This window comes from Littorina saxatilis, linkage group LG16 (assembly GCF_037325665.1).
Source record: "Littorina saxatilis isolate snail1 linkage group LG16, US_GU_Lsax_2.0, whole genome shotgun sequence".
Lineage (NCBI taxonomy): Eukaryota > Metazoa > Mollusca > Gastropoda > Littorinimorpha > Littorinidae > Littorina > Littorina saxatilis.
This window is the reverse complement of record NC_090260.1, coordinates 4,358,441-4,385,834: the sequence shown is the minus strand read 5'-3', so window position 1 is coordinate 4,385,834 and position 27,394 is coordinate 4,358,441. Positions and strand designations below refer to the sequence as shown.

Genomic DNA, 27,394 nt, shown 5'->3' with positions numbered 1-27,394 from the left:
TCGTAGCGTTCATTAATTAATTCATATTGTTCACATGTGCCAATAATGTTATAAAACTGTACCTAAGGGGATATAGATTGGCTCGAGTAGCACTTAAAGGCTGCCATATTCGTAGCGTTCATTAATTAATTCATATTGTTTACATGTGCCAATAATGTTATAAAACTGTACCTAAGGGGATATAGATTGGCTCGAGTATCACTTAAAGGCTGCCATATTCGTAGCGTTCATTAATTAATTCATATTGTTTACATGTGCCAATGATGTTATAAAACTGTACCTACGGGGATATAGATTGGCTCGAGTAGCACTTAAAGGCTGCCATATTCGTAGCGTTCATTAATTAATTCATATTGTTTACATGTGCCAATGATGTTATAAAACTGTACCTAAGGGGATATAGATTGGCTCGAGTAGCACTTAAAGGCTGCCATATTCTCAGCGTTCATTAATTAATTCATATTGTTTACATGTGCCAATAATGTTATAAAACTGTACCTAAGGGGATATAGATTGGCTCGAGTAGCACTTAAAGGCTGCCATATTCTCAGCGTTCATTAATTAATTCATATTGTTTACATGTGCCAATAATGTTATAAAACTGTACCTAAGGGGATATAGATTGGCTCGAGTAGCCCTTAAAGGCTGCCATATACGTGGCGTTCATTAATTAATTCATATTGTTTACATGTGCCAATAATGTTATACAACTGTACCTAAGGGGATATAGATTGGCTGTAGCTTTCAAACACCCTATACGTTATTTGCGTGTTTGACCAAAATATGACATTTTACACAGATCGAGACAGTCATTGTTCTCCGAGACCGCGCTAGCGGTCGAGGTGAACAATGACTGTCGAGATCTGTGTAAAATGTCATATTTTGGTCAAACACGCAAATAACATTTATGTATCGATCGAATTCCTTTCAGGTACTTATGACTTTGTTGTTGTTTTGACGATTGAACGAGCACACACACACATGCATGCAATCCACATAGCAATCAAACACATAAGCTTCATATTTGGGCGTTTCAGGTTGACCGAAACTTCAAAGGAACTACAAAACACACGTCATGTACTCACTTTGTTGATGTTTTGACATTGAACAGCACACACACAAGCAATCAAACACATGACGTTTTTTTTTTGAGTTCCTTTGAAGTTTCGGTCAACCTGAAAAGCCAAATTATAAAGTTTTGTCGGCCTCTGACGTCACATGACTCAAAGAAGGGAAATCCAATCTCCAATCGATACAACATTATTTCAGTATTGCAAAGTGGTGTTGATAGTGTCGAATGTAAACAGAACAGTCTCAAACGCCATCTTTGGTTTACGAAACGTCACGAAGTGACGTCAACGGTCTAAACATAGCCCAAGTCCTGGAGAACTGTTGCTAAACAATGCAATAAAGAATTAATTATTTCTCGTAATTGGTAAGGACTTCAAACCTAAAACTTTGCAGGAAGCTTCATTTATACATCCCCGCAACGACGGGAAAAGCCCTGGAAGTAATTAAACTAAATAAATAGGACTATGTCAGCCTTTAACTTTTTGAACACAAGGTAGTTCTAATCGTTCCGAACAATGTTTCTTCTAAAGCACAATATAAAAATATGTCGTTTTTTTGTTTAGATAATGAAAAACGTATTTCTTCTTCTTCTTTGTTCATGGGCTGAAACTCCCACGTTCACTCATGTTTTTGCACGAGTGGATTTCTACGTGTATGACCGTTTTTACACCGCCATTCAGGCAGCATACGCCGATTTCGGGGGAATAAAAAAACCGTACAATTCCACTTAAACAAACAACAACCCTCGCAAATCACTCACCTCAGAAGTGTGTTCCACGCAGCCTCTAGACCGATTGTCAGACACGACAGTCAACTGAGATATAGACACTTACCTCAGTGTGTTCCACGCAGCCTCTAGACCGATTGTCAGACACGACAGTCAACTGAGATATAGACACTTACCTCAGTGTGTTCCACGCAGCCTCTAGACCGATTGTCAGACACGACAGTCAACTGAGATATAGACACTTACCTCAGTGTGTTCCACGCTGCCTCTAAACCGATTCTCAGACACGACAGTCAACTGAGATATAGACACTTACCTCAGAAGTGTGTTCCACGCAGCCTCTAGACCGATTGTCAGACACGACAGTCAACTGAGATATAGACACTTACCTCAGTGTGTTCCACGCAGTCTCTAAACCGATTGTCAGACACGACAGTCAACTGAGATATAGACACTTACCTCAGTGTGTTCCACGCAGCCTCTAGACCGATTGTCAGACACGACAATCAACTGAGATATAGACACTTACCTCAGTGTGTTCCACGCAGCCTCTAGACCGATTGTCAGACACGACAGTCAACTGAGATATAGACACTTACCTCAGTGTGTTCCACGCAGCCTCTAGACCGATTGTCAGACACGACAGTCAACTGAGATATAGACACTTACCTCAGTGTGTTCCACGCAGCCTCTAGACCGATTGTCAGACACGACAGTCAACTGAGATATAGACACTTACCTCAGTGTGTTCCACGCAGCCTCTAGACCGATTGTCAGACACGACAGTCAACTGAGATATAGACACTTACCTCAGTGTGTTCCACGCAGCCTCTAAACCGTTTGTCAGACACGACAGTCAACTGAGATATAGACACTGTCGGTTTTTGGTCACGCCCTGGAAGAAATGTAACTGGGTGTATTGTTTTGTGGGAAAACCGCAAGCTGTTTTACCTGACCTTTTTATGCCACTATCCATGACACGCCGCTAATCACGAAACAGGCATAGTAGGCTGTGACCTATGCCCTCCAGCAAAAGATAATACACCGCATGTTGTATTGGGGGCACATTTATATTAATAAACTTATGACAGAAGAAGTTAGGGGGTAATATAAAAAGTCGGAAAATTGCCAAAGCAATTCTTAAAGCAGTTCTTTCAGAATTCTTCTCTCAGTTTTAGTCTTTGAATTCATAAACAAAACTGAAAAACTTTCAAAACTTCATATGATCCTCAACCTGAAACAACCCATGAGACTTTGAATTTCATCTCTAAATGAATTCATAATAAAACATCAAACAAACAAAAACAAAACTCCATAATTCTATGATCAATAAATGTATAATAAAACATAGAACAACACCAACAAACTCAAAATGATCAATGAATTCATAATACAACTAAGAAAAAATAAAAATAAAATCCATATGATAAATGAATTCATAATAAAACATAGAAACACTTCAAAAACTCCAGATGGTAAATGAATTCATAATGAAACATAGAAAAACTCCCAAACTCCATATGAGCAATGAATTCATAATAAAACATGTGACCAAATCTCCATATGATCAATGAATTCATAATAAAGCATGTGACCACAACTCCATGTGATCACCAACATACAACAACCAATGAGACAATGAATGTCATCACTGTTGAGAACTGGTTAATGGTGCGTTGAATTGAATACACTGAAGGCGGTCCTTAATTCATCCCACCCACCCACTCTGCACACATCACACAACATTCGATACAGTGATGAACAGCGGGGGTAACTTGTGTACCTCCTCTTCTTCATTCTACCCGCCCCCCCCCCCCCCCCCCCCATCCCACCCACCCACTCTGCAAACATCACACAACATTCGATGAACAGTGGGGGTAACTTGTGTACCTCCTCTTCTTCCTTCCACCTCCCCCACTCTGCACACATTACAAAACACAACAAATCCATCATACGACACAGTGATTAACAGCAGGGGTAACTTGTGTACCCCCCTACCCCCCCCCCCCCCCCCGCTCAACTATGCACTCTTTATGCAACGCAACACATTGTTTAACGGCACTGTGATGAACAATGGGGGTAACTTTTTTTTCTCCCCCAGCCGCTTAAAGTATGCACACTTCGTACAACACAACACATCAAACATGCGACACAGTGACGAACAGTGGGGGGGTAACTGGTCTTCTTCCTTCTCTCCCACCCCCCTCCCCCCTCCCACTCTGCACACATCACACTACACAACTCATTTATCATACGACACAGTGATAAAAGGCAGGGATAACTTGTGTACATCCTCCCCCCCCCCCCTCTACTCTACACACATTACTCAACACAACACACCAATCATACTACACAGTTATAAACAACGGGGGTAACTTGTGTACCTCCTCTCCTTGCTCCCTCCCACTTTGCACACAATACACAACACAACATAACAATCACACGACACAGTAATGAACAGCGGGGATAACTTGTGAACATCCTCTTCCTCCCCCCCCCCCACCCCCCACTCTGCACACATCACACAACACAGCATAACAATCAAACGACACAGTAATGAACAGTGGGGATAACTCGTGTACCTCCTCTTCCTCCCCCCCCCCACCCCCCACTCTGCACACATTACACAACACAGCACATCAATTATACGACACAGTGATGAACAGTGGGGGTAACTTGTGTACCTGCTCCCCCCCCACTCTGCACACACCAGACAACACAGCACATCAATCATACGACACAGTGATGAACAGTGGGGGTAACTTGTGAACCTGTTCTCCCCCCACTCTGCACACATTACACAACTCAACACATCAATCATACGACACAGTGATGAACAGTGGGGGTAACGTGTGTACCTGTTTTCCCCCCACTCTGCACACAACACATCAATCATACGACACAACGATGATGAATGATGATAAGACTGAAGTCTTACTGTGCAAAAAGAAGAACACTACATTTCCCTCTCCCCAACCTGTTTCTGTTCAAGTAGGCGACACCAACATTCTTTTCTCCCCATCAGCTAGAAACCTTGGATTCACCCTTTCATCTGACATGACCCTTAACAAACATATATCTTTAGTCTGTAGAGCAGCTTATTTTGAGCTTCGTAAGATCAGCACCATTCGCCACACACTCTCCTCTCAAACAACTAACACTCTTGTCTGTGCCTTTGTTCTTTCTAAACTTGACTACTGCAACTCTCTTCTCTCTGGCTGTCCTCTGTATCTCCTGCATAAACTACAAAAAGTCCAAAACTCGGCAGCACGCCTCATTCTGAAAGCACGAAAACGAGATCACGCAACACCACTTCTTCACACACTGCACTGGTTACCTATTCAAGCCCGCATTGACTACAAACTGTCCACCCTCTGCTTTAACTTCTTTTCTGGCTCGTCTCCTGCTTACTTCTCTAAACTCCTCACCGTCTATTCTCCAGCAAGACAACTCCGTGCCTCTTCTGACTGTCGCATCCTCACCATTCCACACACCAAAACCAAAACATACGGACAACGCACTTTTACTTTCTGCGCACCCACACACTGGAATTCTCTCCCCTTCACATCCGCCACTCTCAGTCACCCCAAGCATTCAAACGAGCACTTAAAACGCACCTCTTCAAGAAATACAACCCCTGATTTTGTTTTCTCAGTCCATCAGTAGGCTACATTCAGTGTATTTGTTGTTTTAGTGATAATGTGATAATGTGTATTCACATTTAGGGCTGTTTTTCAGTATTAATAACATGTTCTGTTTGATTAAGGGTATTCAGCTGGGATTTCCTTGTTTTTACTACCTATTTTATTCATGTTTTTATTACTTAGTTAGTGGAAGAATCTCTTGTAATGTATGTTTGATGGTGTATGCTTTTAATTAAGCGTTGCTGCATGACAATGAATGTAGATGTAAATGCTTGTATAACTGTGTTCTAATTTTAAATGTGTCAAGCGCAAAGAGCATAATTGTAAAGTTATGATGTTGCGCTATATAAATGCTCATTCATTATTATTATTTATTAGTGATGAACAGTGGGGGTAACGTGTGTACTTTATCTTCTTCAGCCACCCCCCCCCCCCCCACCCCACCCACTCTGAACACATCACACAACACAGCACATCATTCATGCGACACAGTGATGAACAGCAAGGGTAACTTGTGTACCTCCTGCCCCCCCCCCCCCACACACACATACTCTGCACACAGTCGTATTGTGACAAATGGATTTGTACATAATTCAGTATTAGTTGGTTTAAACAAATGTGTACAGATTGGCTAGCCATACTTTTAGGCATCACGGCTCGACGGCGTGATAGGAATGTCACATGTTGAGATAGTGAGCTGACTCTTGTGACCTGTATTGTCATTGGCTACTATGGGCCAATGAGAGATGACTAAAATATGATAACCTTGAAGCGGCCATGTTTGATAGCCGGTAGAACATCTGAAATCGCTCTCGGGAGAGGGTGTGTTTACTCTACGCTGTTGTAAGATGTTTCTCAAGGAGCAGTGAGTCAACTGTTTAGTGGCTACTGTGAATGAATCTGGTATGATTCAAATGCTGTGAGAATACAGGTATTTATTGAATTGTATTTTTGTTCAGTAACCTTAACTTGTGAAATGACTGTGAGAGTCATGTTGTGAAATGGGTGGAAAGCGTGAGCTGTGTCAGCCATTTTGAATAGAGTGTGGTATGTTCTGTTGTAATGAAGTTACTTGTAAATGAGCTGGTGTAAATAATATAACAGCATAAGTAGTTGACGGATAATTGAATAATACTGAGAAAGAATGGAAGTATTATTATGTGGAGAAGTTTATCTTAGAATTGAAACTTACGGTAGCATAAACTTTCTATACAGCATTCCGGTGGGAGCAAGGACGCGCTCGACCGAAGGGTAGAGGGATGAGAAGAGGAGCGTCCCCTCCTTGCGGCCAGGACCAGTAGTGTCGGCGCAGGGTTGTAACGCAGCGCTGGAGAACTTGCATCTGGTGTGTACCCCATATCATGTGTGATATGGTGCAAGTGTCGGACCCGCTGATTCGTGAGTAAACATACATGTGCGACCTAGAAGAGAGTGCGCACCCACAGAACTGTGTATGTGGAATAGGATTGTGCGAATCCAGAATAACTTGTAACCACTGAACTGTGAGTTAGCAAGTGAGGTAACCAGCTAAGTGGTGTAGCAACGGATTGGACGAATCCAGAATAGTGTGTGCGGCCACTGAACTGTGAGTCGACATGTGAATTAGTTTAGTATGTGTGATTCTTGAACGGAGAGTCAACAAGGACGACATCGTCGAGAGAGAGACTTTCCTTTCATCCTACTCGAGATAATAATGTTGTATTGAATGAAAGAGTCTTTGAGTGGATGAGATATTATATTTATATTTTGTTGTGATGACTGGTTAATATTTGTGATTACTTGAATACAGGTACGAGGGCAAAGGGCAGGAATTGTGTTAGTCTTTGTGCTTTGTTCGAGTGTTGTGTGTGTGTGTGAGACGGGAGTTTGTGAACAGAATAACACACGCATTTACAACACACATACATACATTTACACACAAGTACCAGCCGTAACACATATAGACACAGTGATCAATACGTCGCTCATTAGACACAGTGACATACACATTAATACCCCCCCCCCCCCCACCTGTCCTTTCACCCCCCCCCCCCCCCCCTCCCCTCATGCAACAAGATTTGACCGCGTCTCCTTTTATCTTTCTCTTAGTCAGTCTCTCTCTATATATATATATATATTCAGATACACACACTTAGTGATTGACTGTTGTGAAAACTTGCACGAAGAGTGCTCAGAAAAGAATGGGGGGGGGGGGGGGGGGAGGGGGGCAGATGTTTTCCCCGATGGGCGGCAGTTGTCGGGGGGCAATTAGCCTGGGACCCTGTCACCATGTTAAATTTCGTGACGATCCGTTGTTTAGTTCCGACGAAGCGATGTTTCGCGCGAGACTCCAAATGTCAGTCTGTAGTTTATGCACGATATTTGTCACCCCCATTCAGTTCATTTCCGATTGAATGTGATTTTTTTTCCCTGAGGAATGTGTGTGTGTGTGTGTGTGTATGTGCGCGCTCAGCGATGCTTACAAAATCACAGCACAGATCTTTATGAAACGTTTTTCTTTGATGACGTTATATTTGACAGACAGACAGACAGACAGACAGACACACAGACACACACTCACATACACACACTCACACAGATGCATATCGAAGTTTAACAAACCAGATTTTTAAAATTCAAACGTAGAATGTATTACTTTTCTCACACAAAGGAAACTGTACACGACAAAAAATGTTGGAAACAGTCAATACATCGCTCAACATCAAATTTAAAAAAAATTGCAAAGTTATTCACATGTTAGATTATACAAATGATGGTCAGTTAAACAATAGTCGTTTGTATGTTACAGGTGCTACGTCAGGATATATTTACAATAGTTAGCTGAACGTGATATTCTCAGGTTGAATTTCCTTTGGTATGAGTGGCAGAGTGTTCACACTGTTTGCGATGTGTTATGTGTTCTCATTTCTGTAAAATGTCAACCGACATTTCTCTGTGGCAGACATTGAGAGATGAACACGAATGTCTTCTCTCATCTCTGTCTGTCTTTCTCTCTCGCTTTCTCTCTCTTTGTTTTGTCGAAACAAAAATGATACTTTTTTTTAAAATTGCAAATGATTGTGACATTATGCGTTAATTGTTACCGTTACATCGTTTGTTTTGTTGTTCAAAAAGCAGCAAATGCTAATAAGTTATATCATAAAGCTCTTAAATATTGATTTTATCTTATTTATTCTCTCTCTCTCTCTCTCTCTCTCTCTCTCTCTCTCTCTCTCTCTCTCTCTCTCTCTCTCTCTCTCTCTCTCTCTCTCTCTCTCTCTCTCTCTCTCTCTCTTTGGTAAACAGGTTTACGCCCCTTTCCATACGCACAGATTATCCACTCAACAAGGAAATGGTAGGTTTGTGACGTCATTTGTTGATGACCTTGTTTAGATTTGACGTCATCAAACTCTTGACTTTGAAGGAAAACCAATGTTCTAAATGAATTTTCCCTGTGTTTTATAAAGACGAAATTTCACGCAAGGTGTTTTGTCGGTGGTGATGATGACGGTGGTTGATGTCGTGGTGGAGGTGACGATGATGATGTTGTCGTCGTTGTCAGAGAGCGGCAGGTTCCTAGGGCTGTTGCGCTAAGTTCTAGTTGAATAGACTCAATACAACTTCTCGCTTTTAGTTGTTGTAGTCTTTGTTGTAGTTATTGTTGTTGTTGGAGTCGGTGTGGGCGGTGATGGTGGTGGAGGCGATGAGGATGTTGTCGTCGTCGTTGTCAGAGAGCGACAGGGGGTGACGGCAGGTACTGTTCTGTCTTAAGTCAAGAAGCAAATAAGTCTGTTGCTGTTTTACTTGTTGTCGTAGATGTTGTAGACGTTGATGTTGTTGTTGTTGTTGGAGGTCGCCGGGAGGCGGTAAAGGAGAGACAGGTGTTGGAGGTGGCAGTGACGAGATGTGGGTGTCACTCAGTGTTGCTGTCTATGTCTCAACATTCTTCACCCAGATCAGCTGGGCCGTGGACCGCGACATGGATCTCAGGCGGCCGGTATAGTTAGCATCATACAGACTATCACCACTATCATCATTAACAGCCTCCAGGTAGACGACGACGTGTCTCTCCAAGCCCCACACTGTGTCCTCATTGGCCACCGTCACCGCCTCGTCTCGACCCCTACCTGCCGCTCTCTCTTCACCTGTGGGAGCAGACGTCATTTCCGCCAGTTGTCTAACGGCCGCTGTGTCGTTATGAGCCACCTTACGGGTGGGGACGCCGCGTGACTCAAGGCCCCGGATGAAGGGTGCTGGTGAGTAGTCGTTATCATCCGTTGTGTCTGTGTCACAGTTCATCTCACCCAGCACAAAGACGTCATTGAAGGTGAGGCCGCCCTGCCCGTGGGGAGCGTGGTCATGGCAACCTGAAACATCACACACACCGTCAACACCACATCGCCATGGTGTGAAATACATCATCGCCAACTGCAACGACAACAACAACGATGATGAAGACAACGCCATCATCCCCAGCAACAACGACAACGACGACAACACAATCAGCAACAACAACGACGACGACAACGATGACATCTCTGGCAACAACATCAACGACAACTTCACCACCAGCAGCAGCAGCAACAACGACGACGACACCAGCAGCAGCAGCAACAACCACAAAACAAACATCAACGACGACCCATGTCTGACTCCCACGCCATCACCGGTGTCAGCGACCCGTGAACAGGGACGACATCTACACCAGCAGCGCGACAACCACCTGCAAATTGTACACACACAAAAAATGTTTTATTCAGTGTCAAACACCTCACTCTGGCAGACTGGTGACGTTATTTCTTAATGAGGTCACAGAAATATGACGTAATTATCTTCATTCATTTCGCTCATTGTATCAATAAAATGACGTCATCAAAATGTTGCACAATCACCTGAATCACACGTCTTGTTTTCTGAGAGACAGATACGTAGACAAATATGAAGACAGACAGACAGACAGAGAGGCAGAGACAGACAGACAGACAGAAGATACGTAGACAAATATGAAGACAGACAGGCAGACAGACAGGCAGGCAGACAGACAGACAGACAGAGAGACAGAGACAGATATGAAGGCAGACAGACAGACAGACAGGCAGGCAGACAGACAGACAGACAGACAGACAGAGACAGACAGACAGACAGAGAGAATGACTGACAGACAGACAGAGACAGACAGACAGACAGAGGGACAGACAGAGAGACATACATGGAGACAGACAGTGAGACAGAGAGACATTCAGACAGACAGACAGACAAACAGACAGACAGACAGACAGAGGTGTACTGACCGACACGCAGCGTGGTGAGTAAGTCGGCCACCAGCTGCCCGCATCTCTCACACCGCCATGGATCGCCACCCTCATGTCCCTGTGTGTCACCCCCCTGCCAGCTGTTGAGATGATCAACTCTCATCACGGGAGGCCCGTCAGAGGGCGGGGCGACAGGCGGCGCGGTGTATGCCGGGACCGTTCCATCCTTCAGAGCATCAGCCTGCTCCACCTCTCTCACCACACTGGGTGGAGACCTCAGGGGCTGCGTCAGGTGGTGCACATAACGCTCCATGTCGGCAGGTAGTTCAAGCAACACGCCGGCCGCCCACAGGCTGACCGTTATGTGCCGTTGTTTCAACGCCTTGTAGATCACTGTGATGACGTCACTGTAACAGAACAGACAGGTGTGTCAGTGTGTATACAATACCCCGTTGTTTTAACGCCCTGTAGATCTCTGCCATGACGTCACTGTAACAGAACAGACAGGTGTGTCAGTGTGTTCACCTGTAAATTCCAAATACTGATTTGATGAAGTAACCCTGCAGAAGGAAGTCACACGGTAAATCGTGCTGCCTGTATCTCTCCATTCTCTGGCGTGTGTTCTCCATGAAACCAAATAAAACCAAAAGTGCAGAGACACAGATATGAAATGACGTAATAGTGCATAAGACGTAAACGGAGTGACGTAAAAACTCATACGACATAAACAGAGTAAGGTAAATGTGATTTACCTGTCATCAGACTCCAGGCAAAATATTTAGCGATCTGTTCAGCATGGCAGACAAACAAAGGGTGGCGCCTGATGGAAAAGATTGTTGACATCACTGATCAGTACCCGACACAGTGACAGTCGTTGACTGCACATTCTATATCCAATAAACTGTCGTAACGTATTGATTACACGGGAATAATTAAGAACCATTATTTATGCACAAACTCTATATCATTTATTGACAGTTAGCATATAAGGAAGGTGAAAAAACACGTTTTCGGAATGATCAGATTATCTTCTACCGAACACGACCACACCGACCAACGCAAGAGTGACAGGAGGCAGTGTTAGATTCAGTGTACGGCGTCATTCTTACCCGTTGGCCTCATCGGCCAGGATGTGCACGCGCCCCTCAGTCTGTGCGTGTTGACACAGCTCCTCCATCCAGGCCTGCACTTTCTCCTCGCCTCCCTTTGTCCATCGACCCCCGTCCCGTACCCCCGCCATGTTGACGAGCTGCACGCTGCCGGCGCCCTGTCCGACTGTTTTGCTCAACTGATGTCTAACCAGGTAGGCGGCAGCTAAACCATCGTCACTCGTCTGAAGAACAAAGACGGTGCGGCGATACTTCCTCATCCAGTAGGAACCCCTTAGAATTAAAATGATCGATTTCCCTACCCCGGGCGCGCCCCTGAAGACCCTAATGTCGTCGTCGTCGTTGTTTGGCGTGTGCTCCAGGACTTCAAACTGTTCCGGGAAAAGAGCAAGGCAAGACATAGGTCTGCCATGTTCTTCCCCGACAGCCTGAACAAAATGGCCCTGGGTCCACAGCTGTAGTCGCGGCTTGCGGCTAAGGTACACCTGTACCGTTGCCAGTGGTACGGCGAACCTGCATTGATAAATATCACACTTTATGTAAGCTTGTGAACACACACACACACACACACACACACACACACACACACACATACACACACACACACACACACACACACACACACAACGAAATAGAGAAAGAAAAACACATAAAGAGGCCCAAAAAAGACATGCTAGCACACAAAACGTCACGGCATACATAAATATACAAGAGAGAGAGAGAGTGAGACTGAGAGAGAAACAGAGAGAGAGACAGAGACAGAGACAGAGAGACAAACAGACATACAGACAGACAGGCAGAGACAGACAGACAGACAGACAAACAGACAGACTCACTAATAATGTATGCACCTGTGTATTCATGCGTTTGTGTTTCTCTGTGTGTGGTTACTTTACCGATAAAATGACTCTACCTTGCCACAAGCTTTTCATACGTGGAACCTCCCTTCATTGCGGGGTCCCCTGCCTTTTCTCCCTCCCAGCAGGTGTTCCACCAGGCGTCTCGTCTGGTGTCGTCTGTCATATCATCATGACAGAGACACCACTTGTCGACCCTTTGCCCTGCCTTCACGCCCAGACACTGCTCCAACTTCTGCAACTGAGGTCAACACACACGGACTGCAAATAAATGGAGGATATAACAAAGAACGAGTTAAAGGGATAGTATCCGCCGGAAAAGGCCTTCAGATCGCTTTCAAAGCATCACCGTAAGATTCTACGTTACAAATAATGCTACCATCCATGAGGAATAACTTAACTTTGCAAATTCAACAGTTTTGATAGCTAATTAATTGTCGTAACAGAATCCAAGGAAAGAGCACTCTTGTAATGGTTGGGTGATTTCCCTTGTCAAATGTGTCAACAATGGCGTCTTCCTGCGATCATTGTAGTCTGAAAGTGAAAAGGTAAGTGTTAACGTTGTCTGACAGGAAATAAAGCTTTCAATAGGACAAGTCAGTATCAGTGTACAAGTTGCTCTCAGCAGGACTACAAATGAATCGATCGATGCGAGTCAAAAAGCCCTGTAGCACTCAAAATGATTCGCCCTGACGAAGATCATACTCGTCGTCGTACTTTGTTTAGGAGCAGTACTCATTCAGAGACTTTGTTGCCTGTTGGTGATCATTTCAAATATATGTCTCTAAAGTTGCGCTTTTACCTATAAGCTTATGCATTTGTTTCAAATTCCATTCATGTCACTGATCGAACACAGGGAACAGTAAACGTGCGAGAGTTCGAAGCAAAGCGCATTCATGTTTCAGACAAATAGAGAGCTCTGAAAATTATGTCTTTTCTCATAATAGTAACCCAAAAGAGAAGAAATTATACTTATCCCTCTGAACAATGTCGAGGATATCAGTGTCTTGTGCATTTGTTGTGTGTGTGTGTGTGTGTGTGTGTGTGTGTGTGTGTGTGTGTGTGTGAGACTTGTATCACTGTGTGTGTGTCACTGTGACTGTGTGCATGAATGTGACTGTGTGTGTGTGTCACTGTGTGCATGAGTGTGATTGTATGTGTGTGTGTGTGTGTATTATGCTTGTGATATAATCACATATATATATAAATTGTATTTTTGTATACACGTGAAAAAAAGTGTACAAACTACACTGTTGTGTGCGTGAACGTTGTGTGCCAGCTGTCAAAACTCAAGTGAGCTTTTCCTGATTATGATTGAAGTTTGCTACAAATAACTCATTAACTGTAAGGGAGATTGATTAATATATAGTGTATTCTTGTCAAGCATTTGTCTTTATTTTCAGGCTATGGAAGTTTTACATTCAAAACAACAAGCGGCCAGGCTGCTCGTTCAACTTCAAGAGAAAAGTGCACATCGAGGCAGGATAGGGAGAGGAATTAGCAGAGGTGTGAGCTAATGCAGAGGCAAGGACTGGTCCAAGTCTTCTCAAACTGAAATTGGTTTGCTGGGCAAGGGGAAGGCTGATCCGAATAACAATTTGAAGGTAAGTGAGGACTAGTTATACTTATAATATTAATAGATACTTTCTTTGTGTGCAGGAGTTAAAAGAAAAAGACTTATGATGTTAGAGCCAAGGGTAATTTTGTGAATTCCAATAGAGTGCTATCACAGAAAATGAAGAAATTACATTCATCCAACTGAACAATGTCAAGAAAATCAGTGCGTGTTGTGTATTTGTTATGTGTGGGTGTGTGTGTGTTTTAGGAATGTAATGTGTGCAGAAAAAAAGTAAAATTGTGTGTAAGTGGGGGTGTAAATTAGTGGTCTGGGTGGCCCAAAAAACAATTTGAAGGTGAATCAGGACTATAGTTATAACTTGTACTTTCTCTCACTGCTTCCCCCCCTCAACCCCCACGCCTCCCCCAAACTCAATCATTCGAGTAAGTACCTTTTTATTCTGCAAGATTTGTGAGGTCGAAGACTTTGTTACAGGGTATACTAAATAATGACTAACGGTGAGGTTTTTAGGTCTCAGTCACAAATTACATTACCAGTGCTTTTTATATTTAGTCAAGTTTTTTTTTTCATTCTAGGGAATGTGTGTATTTCCTGGTTTAAAAAAATATTGAAAAAGAATGAAAATTCAGCTTCAGCATCCAGATTTTGTCAAGATATTTTGTGCAGTTATATTTCAGTACCCACAACCTTTTAGTGTCTCATAAAGGGAAATAAATGAACAGTCCTCACAATTAGGGTGCTGTACCGTGAACCCCCCCCTTTTAAAAACCTTTACAATTCAAGATCTCCCCTATATTTAGACCTTGCTTTTCAGATTTTCTGGTCATAACCTATGAAAATTCACCTTCATTTTAAGACTTTCTGCTTTTTGAGTCACTTGAGAAAATGTGACTCTATGTAATCGGTCAGTGTTAGTCTGTCCGGCCGGCCATCCGGCCGGCCGTCCGTAGACACCACCTTAACGTTGGACTTTTCTCGGAAACTATCAAAGCGATCGGGCTCATATTTTGTTTAGTCGTGACCTCCAATGACCTCTACACTTTAACGATGGTTTCGTTGACCTTTGACCTTTTTCAAGGTCACAGGTCAGCGTCAAAGGAAAAATTAGACATTTTATATCTTTGACAAAGTTCATCGGATGTGATTGAAACTTTGTAGGATTATTCTTTACATCAAAGTATTTACATCTGTAGCCTTTTACGAACGTTATCAGAAAAACAAGGGAGATAACTAGCCTTTTCTGTTCGGCAACACACAACTTAACGTTGGGCTTTTCTCGGAAACTATAAAAGTGACCGGGCTCAAATTTTATGTGAACGTGACTCATTGTGTTGTGAATAGCAATTTCTTCCTGTCCATCTGATGCCTCATATAATATTCAGAACTGCGAAAGTGACTCGATCGAGCGTTTGCTCTTCTTGTTAATACCTGATTTTATCAGATTTTGGGATATCGTAAAAGGGGGTTCCACTGTAATATGAATTCTGTTTTAGCTACACCTGTATGCCGTTTGTAAAGAAGGATATTTTACAGATTGAGGTGATCATTTCTGCCTCCATAATGATCGTTATGATCTGACACATTGGCTAACAGATTCCATGATCATGCTGTTATGTAGGAAGTCATAATAATGATGTGTAGGTTTTTGAATTGTACATATGTCTGCTTTGCAGTTCAAATAGATGTCTGCCTTCCTGTTCAATTTTTTTTTTAAACAAGACAATCCCTGAAGCACATTTTCCAACCACATGTCAAACAGCAGTTCTGCTTAGCTTGTAACATCAGTATTGAATAATTATATCAAATTGACCTTTTTGCGGTTGAGCACTTGACAGATGCTGCTACAATATCTCTTGTAGAGAAAAAATTTAGAGATACAGTGGAGCCCTTTTAAGATATACTGTATATACAGCAAACTCAATCAAAGAAAAGCAGAATGTCTTAGAATAGAGGTTATAAACAGGAATCTGAGAAAGTAGTGTCTTTTAGTTTTAAGACAAATGTTGTTGTGTTTTTTTAAAAGGGGGGGGGGGGGAGGGCAAAGTTAGGGTTTCACTGTGCAATGGTAAACTGGGCATTCATTCCAAGTAGCTAAAGATGTGTAACTGACACTTTTGCTCGTCAGGAGCACTAGAACACGTCACATTTTCAGAATGCTAAGTGTGTCAGAATGCTAAAAATCTGGAAAGCCAATGCCCACAGGTATATCCCATCCCCCCTCTCCCACCCACCACCACCTTTTACTCACACTTGCAATCCATTACGTACATGAATAGATTACAAACACTCTTTTGTAACTCTTTATTTTCACACTTTTTCTTGCATTTGGTTAATTTTTTCAACCCTTTTCAAAGTTTGAATTAAGTGTCTTCACTGATGGGTGATTTTCTGTTTATGCTCCAGGACTTCAAGGCACTGGTGCTTGATGACAGCAGGCTCCTACTGGCCCACACACAAAGAAGAAATTGAAGATGCCCTGGTCCTGGAAGAAGAAGAGGGAAAGATCAATAAAGCCAAACGATACGCATCATTCAGAGTTATATTGAGGAAAGATATTGGCTATTCGGGTGAAGGTGTAAGAGTTGCCATATGTGCAGTTGCTGTGTATGGGTCATAGGAATGACATTATAGATCCAACTGGCCAGTACACTGACTTTCTTCCTTGTTGCCTGCATTGGAGTACATTGTGGTGTTAAACAAAGTGCGTTTCTGTGTGGGTTGGTTTACACATGCTCTGTCACATTCCATATTAGACGGCCAGCTGAGACTACAAAATAGTGCATGTTTGTTCATTAAAAAAACAATTAAAAGGAATTCTAACCAGAACCAATCGATACATAAATGTTATTTGTATTTTTGACCAAAATATGACATTTTACACACACCTTGACAGTCCTTGTTCACCTTGAGGAACACTGACTGTCTCAATCTGTGTAAAATGTCATAATTTGGTCAAAAATACAAATAATGTATATTGTTTTTTGCTTTTTTAATATGTGTACTGTAATCTACCTTGTAAGCGCCGTTAGTACCTAGTAAACGCCCACCCCCAACATTTGGATCAGTGTTTGAACATATGTTGTGTGTGTGGTGTTTTTTTTATTATGTGCACAGTTCTGCACCTTGTAGAGACATTTTCATTCTAGAGAACGCTGACAGACAGCTATATATTTATTTATTTAATACTCTCGGCACTGGAGTATCTCTAGATAGCCCCTCAAAAAGAAGACGAGGGAGGGTCTTCTGAAGTTGAAGAGGTCTGCTTTCAGTGATTTCCAGGGAGCATGTGAAACGACCAGTGTTTGATAACACCATTTCCCTCTGAAAGATTTTAGCTTTCTAAAATAAACTTACCCCTTTCTTCGTCACATCAATGTCTTGGATCAGTATCAAAGACTGACAGAATGACTATTCATTTCGTGTTTTTTAGGATGTGTGAATGAATGAATTTTTGTGTTTGGTTTTTAGTGTTTTTTCTTTCTGATTAGACTCTTGCATATCAAGCGAAAGATACATACAGGGTGACTATTTGTGCATGGAAACAGCTGACATGAGCAATAAAGTCTGGGGAAGAGTCCTGAAAGTGTATTGATTAATGCGTTGAATTCACAGGTCTAGTAAAACTTGTGCAAAACAAATATATACAGGTGTTGAAAAGTGCTCGAATTCCAAGAATAGTTTCATGTGTAGCACCTTTGAACTGTGCAGCGAGGATGTGTGCCTGTGGATTTGAGATCTACATGGAATAAAATAGACACTGTTCTTGACAATTGAGTATGTTTTTGTGTGCGCATGTTGTTTGGTTTATTGATAATAATTGACTTTTGGTCAAGATGTAACCATGAATTTCTGTAGCAAAGATGCAATGATAAAAATAGACAGAATATGATCAAATAATAAGACACTGGGCTGCAAATTGCTTTTAATTGTTATTGTATTTATCTGTAAACTGATCATGATTTCCATGGCATGATTAATGCAGTGGAACCTCCCTTCTATGACCCCTCAATTTAAAACTCCCTTCTTTTCAAGTCCTTGTTTTCTCACATTTTCTGTTCATAACCTCTGTAAAATTACCCCCATTTTAAGACTTGTTCTTTTTTTAGACTCGATTTTCTCAGATTGTTTGAGGTCGTAAAAGGGGGGTGCCACTGTAGTAATAATGCATCTTCAGAAATTGAACACAGGTGCTGCAGTTTTTTTTATAACCATGAAGAAGAAAAATACTGTTTCAAAACTTTGACAGTGTCTTATCCTCAAACGTACACCTTTTTAAAGAATCCATAACTTTTAATCACTCAACAAAATTGCCTGCAGCTCAAGTGAACCTACATGGGGAACAATTGGCCACACTCAAGGAATCGGTTCATGGCAACTTTTCTGTGCCTGAGAGAGACATGACAGAGATAGTTACTCAAGATAAAAGATAAGCTTGACTTACATCAGAATTATGAACATTTAAACTCACCTTGAGCTTTGTCCGAAATATTTTAAACCATTATTGCCGAATGTTTGATGTCCGGGTGCTTTTCCCCTGAAAATAAAAAAAAATAGTTTTAGTAATTATAGCAATATATAAACCACTAAGTGTAAACCAAAGGCTGGCCAATTACATAGTTCTACAGCAACATCAGTTCTGAACATGAAGCTTTCAACATGCACAGTGACACTTAAAAACGGCAGTTAAAAAAGAAAGGATGAATGAGATTCTGCCGCATTTAGTGTTTGCTTCAATGAACGCCGTCCGAGGAAGAATGTGATCTTCGTTAAAAAGTTACCCTTTCACAAAGCCTTACAATAAGCTTCAATCATAGTTTTTCCTGCAAAATCACAACATTAAAAACTTTAGGCACAGAAAAACTCATACCGCTGACAATATAAAATGTCAGTTATAAATAACATTTTCTGTTGCACTACATCCAAAGACTGTGCTGACTGACCTTACTTTTTCCATCTCAAAACAATTTTTAGGGGGATTACCTACTCTGTCTGTCTGTCACAGTGTCAGTCTCAGTCTCCTCTAGACAGTGCACCACAGGAGCTTGTACCCAACTGCCAGTTGATCATTATTTACTCCTGCATGTACGCCCTTACTAGGCTAGCGAATGCGTAGTATGTAGTTGTAAGAAGACTGAAGGGATGAAGGAGTAAATAATGATCGACCGGCACTTTGATACAAGCTCCTGTGCAGTGCACAGACACACACACAGTGACACACACACCGTGGCGTGTCCGTGTTCAAACCAAAACTGGACTCAATCGACCCTGCACACTACACGTTCGTGCACTCGCTTGATGGATGCTTCATTCGCTCAACACACCAGCAGACACACAGACAAAAACGGCAGCAACATTTGTCTAGGTCTGTCCAAAGTCTACACAACACTTGCTTTACTTACAAATCCCGGCAGCAGGAGAGAGCTCTGCGTCGTGGATAGTCAGCGCACACCGCCACACGACGGTAACACTCATGCAGTTCAATCCAACTTTCCCACTGATTGCCGCGTGTTGATAACTTTGCATTTTGTGCGTCGAGCATGACTTTCCCGTGATTCTGTGTCGTTCCCAGTCAGTCTGCTGCTTTCTGAACCACCTTGAGTCGATTTCTTACTGAAACGTGTGGGCTTGTTGTCACAAAGCGGCCATCCCATCCGCCATTGTTTTGAGTCGTCATGAAAACGGCACGCTCGCGACGAAAACCAGTCTATGACGGCCAATTTTAATCTTCAAATGGTGGAGAGCAGACGTCAAAAAACTCATTTTGATTTAATTATTTAGCATACTTGTGGTGCTTTATTGAGCAAACCGGGCCAGGTGCGTCTTAATTAAGGTACACTAGATTCCCCAAAATCTTCAAATCGGCCAAATTCGACAAAAAACTCTCCAAAATGGCGGCGCGGACACTATATCTTTAACACGCGCTGCATAATATGACAGTTAACTATACTTACATACGGAATCATCTGACTTCTGGGCCTAAAAGAAGAGTTTTTCTGGACAAAAGCGCCACAGTGTTTCCGCATGTAATAGAAAGCTGTCTGCCCGTTTTGAGCGACTCGCTTAAACTCAAATGACGTCGTTTTCAAATGTACCGCAAATTGACGTCAACGAAGCTACCTCAGTGTTCCGAAAGTGTTGTTCTCGTCAGCAAGGTAAACAAAGTGCGCGTGGAAAAGAGAAACTCAGTATCTGTTGATGTGGAAATTGTTATCCCCTCTTTCCCCCCTCTCTCTCTCTCTCTCTCTCTCTCTCTCTCTCTCTCTCTCTCTCTCTCTCTCTCTCTCTCTCTCTCTCTCTCTCTCTCTCTCTCTCTCTCTTTATGTGTGTGTTTGTGTGTGTGTGTGAGTGTGTGTGTGTGTGTCTGGGTGTGTGTATGTGTGTGTGTGTGTGTTTGTGTGTGGCTGTGTAGTTGTGTGTGTGCGTGCTGGCGTGCGTGCGTGTGTGTATGTGTGCGTTTGTAGAGGGGATGGGGGGTTAATGCATACTTACATCGTCCATGTTTTGCAGCGCCTCCACTAGACAGCGTCTGGTCGTGTGAGGCAGGAGAATGGCCTGGTGGATTGCAGGCTGGGGTAGGTCCAAGTCACCCAGAACACAACGCTTCACGACATCTCCAGCTTGCTGCAGGTAATCAGCTGCCTTCCGCAATTCTTCTTGAACTGCATGAGGGTCCTCTTCTGTCTGACGTATGATTGCCCCCATCATTACTCCCCGGTTACGATCAATGACCAGCAGATCAACAAAGTCTTCCTCCAGAACTAAGTCTTCTTGCAGAACTAAAGGTTCTGTCTCGTCGCTGTTCATGCTCCTGGCGGCTGCCCCAGTGTAGAGGCTTCGGGAACCAGCGCCGTAAAGGCCACATTTGCCTTGAGTCATTATTATTAAAACTTCTTTCTGACTCTCTGCTTTGTCTTTGATCTTATTCATGCAGCAGTGGACTTTCTTTAGCGCTCTGTCTATGTGTACGACGTCACTGACCTCTGTACGCTTAGTGCTATCACTGTCGATTTGTTGTTGAGTTTTCAGCACGTCGATCAAGTCACCTCCCTGGGTGTGTTGTTTTGTGACGTGCACCGTGTCTACATGGTGCGGGGGGATCATATAGACGTCCCTGTGCAGGTTAGGGAACCAGGCGTTCAGAAACTCCCTCTGGAATCAAAGACCTGACGATGTACTGTCTCATCAAATGTTTGAACCTGTTCAAGGTTTTTTGAATAACAAAACATTATCGAGAGCAACACACGTGTTCGCTAGCAGTGTTGATAATACTAAGGGCTCTCTGGGGAACACCATTCCTACAGCTGTGTGTTATTTCACCCCCGCCCTCACCCCTCCCTCTCATCATCACAGCTGTTTCCTCCTCCCTACCCAACTCACACCCCTACCCTAATCCCTCTCACCATCACAGCTGTTTATTACTCCTCCGTCTCACACCCCTACCCCCATACCTCTCATCGTCCCAGCTATGTTTTTCTTCTCAATCTCACAACCCTAACCCCATCCCTCTCATCATCACAGCTGTGTTTTATTCTTTCAGCACAAACCCCTACCCCCATCCCTCTCACTATCACATCAGTGTTTTGCTCCTCCGTTTAACACCCCTTCCTCACATTCCTGTTATATTCTTCCAATTCACACCCCTACGGTTTTGCCTCTCACCATACCCCTACCCCCATCCCTCTAATCATTACAGCTGTGTTTTACTCCTCCGTCTCACACCCCTACCCCCATCCATCTCATCATTACAGCTGTGTTTTACTCCTCCGTCTCACACCCCTACCCCCATTCCTCTCATCATTACAGCTGTGTTTTACTCCTCCGTCTCACACCCCTACCCCCATCCATCTCATCATTACAGCTGTATTTTACTCCTACGTCTCACACCCCTACCCCCATCCCTCTCATTTTTACAGCTGTGTTTTACTCCTCCGTCTCACACCCCTACCCCCATCCATCTCATCATTACAGCTGTGTTTTACTCCTCCGTCTCACACCCCTACCCCCATACCTCTCATCACTACAGCTGTGTTTTACTCCTCCGTCTCACACCACTACCCCCATCCCTCTCATTTTTACAGCTGTGTTTTACTCCTCCGTCTCACACCCCTACCAGTATCCCTCTCATCATCACGGCTGTATATTACTCCTCCGTCTCACACCCCTACCCCCATCCCTCTAATCATCACAGCTGTGTTTTACTTCTCCGTCTCACACCACTACCACATCCCTCCAATCACCACAGCTGTGTTTTACTCCTCCGTCTCACACCCCTACCCCCATCCATCTCATCATTACAGCTGTGTTTTACTCCTCCGTCTCACACCCCTACCCCCATACCTCTCATCATTACAGCTGTGTTTTACTCCTCCATCTCACACCACTACCCCCATCCCTCTCATCATTACAGCTGTGTTTTACTCCTCCGTCTCACACCACTAACCCCATCCATCTCATCATCACAGCTGTATTTTACCTCTGCGTCTCACACCCCTACCCCATCCCTCTAATCATCACAGCTGTGTTTTCCTCCTCGGTCTTACACGACTATACCCCATCCCTCTCATCATCACAGCTGTGTGTTACTCCTCCGTCTCACACCACTACCCCATTCATCTCATGATTAAAGCTGTGTTTTGCTTCTGCGTCTCACACCACTACCCCCATTCTTCTCATCATCACAGCTGTGGTTTACTCCTCCGTCTCACACCACTACCCCCATCCCTCTCAACATCACAGCTGTGTTTTACTCCTCCGTCTTACACCACTACCCCCATCCCCTTCATCATCAAAGCTGTGTTTTACTTCTGCGTCACACAACACTACCCCCATCCTTCTCATCATCACAGCTGTGTTTTACTCCTCCGTCTCAAACCCCTACCTCCATCCCTCTCATCATCTCAGCTGTGGTTTACTCCTCCGTCTCACACCACTACCCCCATCCCTGTCATCATCACAGCTGTGTTTTTCTTCTCCGTCTAACACCCCTACCCCATCCCTCTCATCATCACAGCTGTGTTTTACTCCTCCGTCTCACACCACTACCCCCATCCCTCTAATCACCACAGCTGTGTTTTTCTTCTCCGTCTCACAGCCCGACCCAATCACTCTCATCATAACAGCTGTGTTTTAGTCCTCCGTCTAACACCACTACCTCCATCCCTGTCATCATCACAGCTGTGTTTTACTTCTCCGTCTTACACCCCTACCCCCATCCCTCTCATCATTACAGCTGTGTTTTACTCCTCCGTCTCACACCCCTACCCCCATCCATCTCATCATCACAGCTATGTTTTACTCCTCCGTCTCACACCACTGCCCCCATTCCTTTAATCATCTCAGCTGTGTTTTACTCGTCCGTCATACACCACTACCCCCATCCCTCTAATCATCTCAGCTGTGTTTTATTCTTCCGTCTAACACCACTACCCCCATTCCTCTAATCATCTCAGGTGTGTTTTACTCCCCCGTCTCAAACCACTACCCCCATCCCTTTAATCATCTCAGATGTGTTTTACTCCTCCGTCTCATACCACTTACCCCATCCCTCTCATCATCACAGCTGTGTTTTATTCATCCGTCTCACACCTCTACCCCCATCCCTCTGATCATATCTGGTGTGGTTTACTTCTCCGTCTCTAACCCCTACCCCCTTACCTCTTTATATCACAGCTGTGTTTAACTTCTACGTCTAACAACACTACTCACATCCCTCTGATCATTACAGCTATGTTTTACTTCTCCGTCTTTAACCAATACCCCCATCCCTCTTATCATCACAACTGTGTTTTACCCCTCCGTCTCACACCACTACCCCTGTTCCTCTAATCATCTCAGCTGTGTTTTACTCTTCCGTCTCGCACCACTACTACCATCCCTCTCATCATCTCAGCTGTGGTATACTTCTCCGTCTCACACCACTACCCCCATTCTTCTCATCATCAGAGCTGTATTTTAGTCCTCCGTCTCAAACCCCTACCCCCATCCCTCTCATCATCACAGCTGTGTTTTCATCCTCCGTCTCACACCCCTACCCCCATCCCTCTCATCATCACAGCTATGTTGTACTCCTCCGTCTCACACCACTACCTCCATCCCTATCAACATCACAGCTGTGTTTTACTCCTCCGTCTCACACCACTACCCCCATCCCGCTGATCATTACAGCTGCGTTTCACCGTCTCACACCCCTACCCCCATCCCTCTAATCATCACAGCTGTGTTTTACTTCTCCGTCTCACACCACTACAACATCCCTCTAATCATCTCAGCTGTGTTTTACTCCTCCGTCTCACACCCCTACCCCCATCCCTCTAATCATCACAGCCGTGTTTTACTCCTCCGGATCACGCACCTACCACCATCACTCTCATCCTCACAGCCGTGTTTTACTCCTTCGTCTCACACCCCTACCATCATCCCTCTCATCCTCACAACTGTGTTTTACTCCTCCGTCTCACACCACTACCGCAATCCCTCTCATCATCACAACTGTGTTTTACTCCTCCGTCTCACACCACTACCCCCATCCCTCTCATCATCACAGCTGTGTTTTACTCCTCTGTCTCACACCACTACCCCCATTCCTCTCATCATCACAGCTGTGTTTTACTCCTCCGTCTTAAACCGCTAACCCCATCCCTCTCAACATCACAGCTGTGTTTTACTCCTCCGTCTCACACCTCTACCCCCATCCCGCTGATCATTACAGCTGCGTTTTACTTCTCCGTCTTTAACCACTACCCCCATCCCTCTCATCACCACAGCTGCATTTTACCTCTCCGTCTCACACCACTACCCCCATCCCGCTGATCATTACAGCTGCGTTTTTCTCATCAGTCTCACACCACTGCACCATCCGTCTCATTATCTCAGCTGTGGTATACTTCTCAGTCTCACACCACTACCCCCATTCTTCTCATCATCAGAGCTGTGTTTTAGTCCTCCGTCTCAAACCCCCAACCCCCATCCCTCTCATCATCACAGCTGTGTTTTATTTCTCCGTCTCACACCCCTACCCCATTCCTCCTATCATAACAGTTGTGTTTTACCCCTCCGTCTCTCACCACTACCCCCATCCCTCTCATCATCACAGCTGTGTTTTACTCCTCCGTCTCACAACACTACCCCCATCCCTCTAATCATCTCAGCTGTGTTTTACTCCTCCGTCTCACACCACCACCCCCATCCCTTTGATCATCACAGCTATGTTTTTCTCCTCCGTCTCACACTCCTACCCCATTCCTCTCATCATCACAGCTGTGTTTTACTCCTCCGTCTCACACCCCTACCCCATTCCTCTCACCATCACAGCTGTGTTTTACTTCTCCGTCTTTAACGACTACCCCCATCCCTCTGATCATCACAGCTGTGTTTTACCCCTCCGTCTCACACCACTACCCCCATCCCGCTGATCATTACAGCTGCGTTTTTCTCATCAGTCTCACACCACTGCACCATCCCTCTCAACACCACAGCTGTGTTTTACTCCTCCGTCTCACACCACTACCCCTGTTCCTCTAATCATCTCAGCTGTGTTTTACTCTTCCGTCTCGCACCACTACAACCATCCCTCTCATCATCTCAGCTGTGGTAAACTTCTCCGTCTCACACCACTACCCCCATTCTTCTCATCATCAGAGCTGTATTTTAGTCCTCCGTCTCAAACCCCTACCCCCATCCCTCTCATCATCACAGCTGTTTTTTCATCCTCCGTCTTACACCCCTACCCCCATCCCTCTAATCATCACAGCCGTGTTTTAATCCTTCGTCTCACACCCCTACCACCATCCCTCTCAACATCACTGCTGTGTTTTACTCCTCCGTCTCACACTCTACCCCATTCCTCTCATCTTCACAGCTGTGTTTTACCCCTCCGTCTCACACCACTACCCCCATCCCGCTAATCATTACAGCTGCGTTTTACCGTCTCACACCCCTACCCCCATCCCTCTAATCATCACAGCTGTGTTTTACTTCTCCGTCTCACACCACTACCACATCCCTCTAATCACCACAGCTGTGTTGACTCCTCCGTCTCACACCACTAACCCCATCCCTCTAATCATCACAGCCGTGTTTTACTCCTTCGTCTCACACCCCTACCGCAATCACTCTCATCCTCACAGCCGTGTTTTACTCCTTCGGCTCACACCCCTACCACCATCCCTCTCATTTTCACAGCTGTGTTTTTCTTCTCGGTCTTACACGACTACCCCATTCATCTCATCATCAAAGCTGTGTTTTACTTCTGCGTCTCACACCACTACCCCCATCCTTCTCATCATCACAGCTGTGTTTTACTCCTCCGTCTCACACCACTACCCCCATCCCTCTCATCATCACAGCTGTGTTTTACTCCTCCGTCTCACACCACTACCCCCATCCCTCTCATCATCACAGCTGTGTTTTACTCCTCCGTCTCACACCACTACCCCCATCCCTCTCATCATCACAGCTGTGTTTTCCTTCTCCGTCTTACACCACTACCCCATCTATCTCATCGACACAGCTGTGTTTTACTACTCTGTCTCACACCACTACGCTACCCCCATCCCTCTCATTTTGACAGCTGTGTTTTCCTTCTCCGTCTCACACCCCTACCCCCATCCATCTCATCATTACAGCTGTGTTTTACTCCTCCGTCTCACACCCCTACCCCCATCCATCTCATCATCACAGCTATGTTTTACTCCTCCGTCTCACACCACTACCCTCATCCCTTTTAATCATCTCAGCCGTGTTTTACTCCTCCGTCTCACACCACTACCCCCATCCCTTTAATCATCTCAGCTGTGTTTTACTCCTCCGTCTCACACCACTACACCCATCACTTTATTCATCTCAGCTGTGTTTTACTCCTCCGTCTCACACCCCTACCCCCTTCTCTCTCATCATCTCAGCTGTTTTTTACTCCTCCGTCTCACACCACTACCCCCATCCCTTTAATCATCTCAGCTATGTTTTACTCCTCCGTCTCACACCACCACTCCCATTCCTCTAATCATCTCTGCTGTGGTTTACTTCTCCGTCTCTAACCCCTACCCCCTTACCTCTTGATATCACAGCTGTGTTTAACTTATCCGTCTAACACCACTACTCACATTCCTCTGATCATCACAGCTATGTTTTTCTTCTTCGTCTCACACCGGCCTACCCCATTCCTCTCATCATCACAGC

General features: G+C 44.3%; 2 protein-coding genes and 2 long non-coding RNA genes across 10 annotated transcripts in view; 1 reads left to right on the top strand and 3 right to left on the bottom strand.

Annotated features, from left to right (window-relative positions):
- LOC138950256 (uncharacterized) overlaps positions 1-27,394 on the bottom strand; it is a 228,632-nt gene that overhangs the window by 21,053 nt on the left and 180,185 nt on the right. The window contains exon 1 of one of the 5 annotated variants that reach the window (XM_070321997.1): positions 2,608-2,859. The exons of 1 other annotated variant lie outside the window; for it this stretch is intronic. The gene's annotated coding sequence lies outside the window, so the exon portion shown is untranslated. 3 more of the 5 variants (XM_070321998.1, XM_070321995.1, XM_070321994.1) reach the window with 3 other exon arrangements.
- The window catches only part of LOC138950249 (uncharacterized), a 179,880-nt gene continuing 161,806 nt past the window's right edge, over positions 9,321-27,394 (bottom strand). The window contains exons 6-10 of one of the 2 annotated variants that reach the window (XM_070321982.1): positions 20,708-21,367; positions 12,696-12,880; positions 11,783-12,295; positions 10,713-11,080; positions 9,321-9,788 (exon numbers count right to left, since the gene is read on the bottom strand). In XM_070321982.1, the coding sequence (XP_070178083.1) occupies positions 9,352-9,788; positions 10,713-11,080; positions 11,783-12,295; positions 12,696-12,880; positions 20,708-21,367 (2,163 nt within the window). In that variant the 3' untranslated portion in view covers positions 9,321-9,351. The remainder of the gene's footprint in view (positions 9,789-10,712; positions 11,081-11,782; positions 12,296-12,695; positions 12,881-20,707; positions 21,368-27,394) is intronic. The other variant, XM_070321984.1, reaches the window with a different exon arrangement.
- LOC138950228 (uncharacterized) lies at positions 12,934-18,093 on the top strand. Its single transcript, XR_011450561.1, has 3 exons — positions 12,934-13,187; positions 14,043-14,243; positions 16,622-18,093. It is a non-coding gene; the product is annotated as an uncharacterized lncRNA (long non-coding RNA).
- Positions 15,872-20,132, bottom strand: LOC138950229 (uncharacterized). 2 transcript variants are annotated; one of them, XR_011450562.1, is made up of 3 exons: positions 19,441-20,132; positions 18,687-18,752; positions 15,872-16,700 (listed from the first exon to the last, which is right to left on the bottom strand). It is a non-coding gene; the product is annotated as an uncharacterized lncRNA (long non-coding RNA). The 2 variants fall into 2 exon arrangements; XR_011450563.1 differs by having other exon boundaries at positions 19,618-20,132.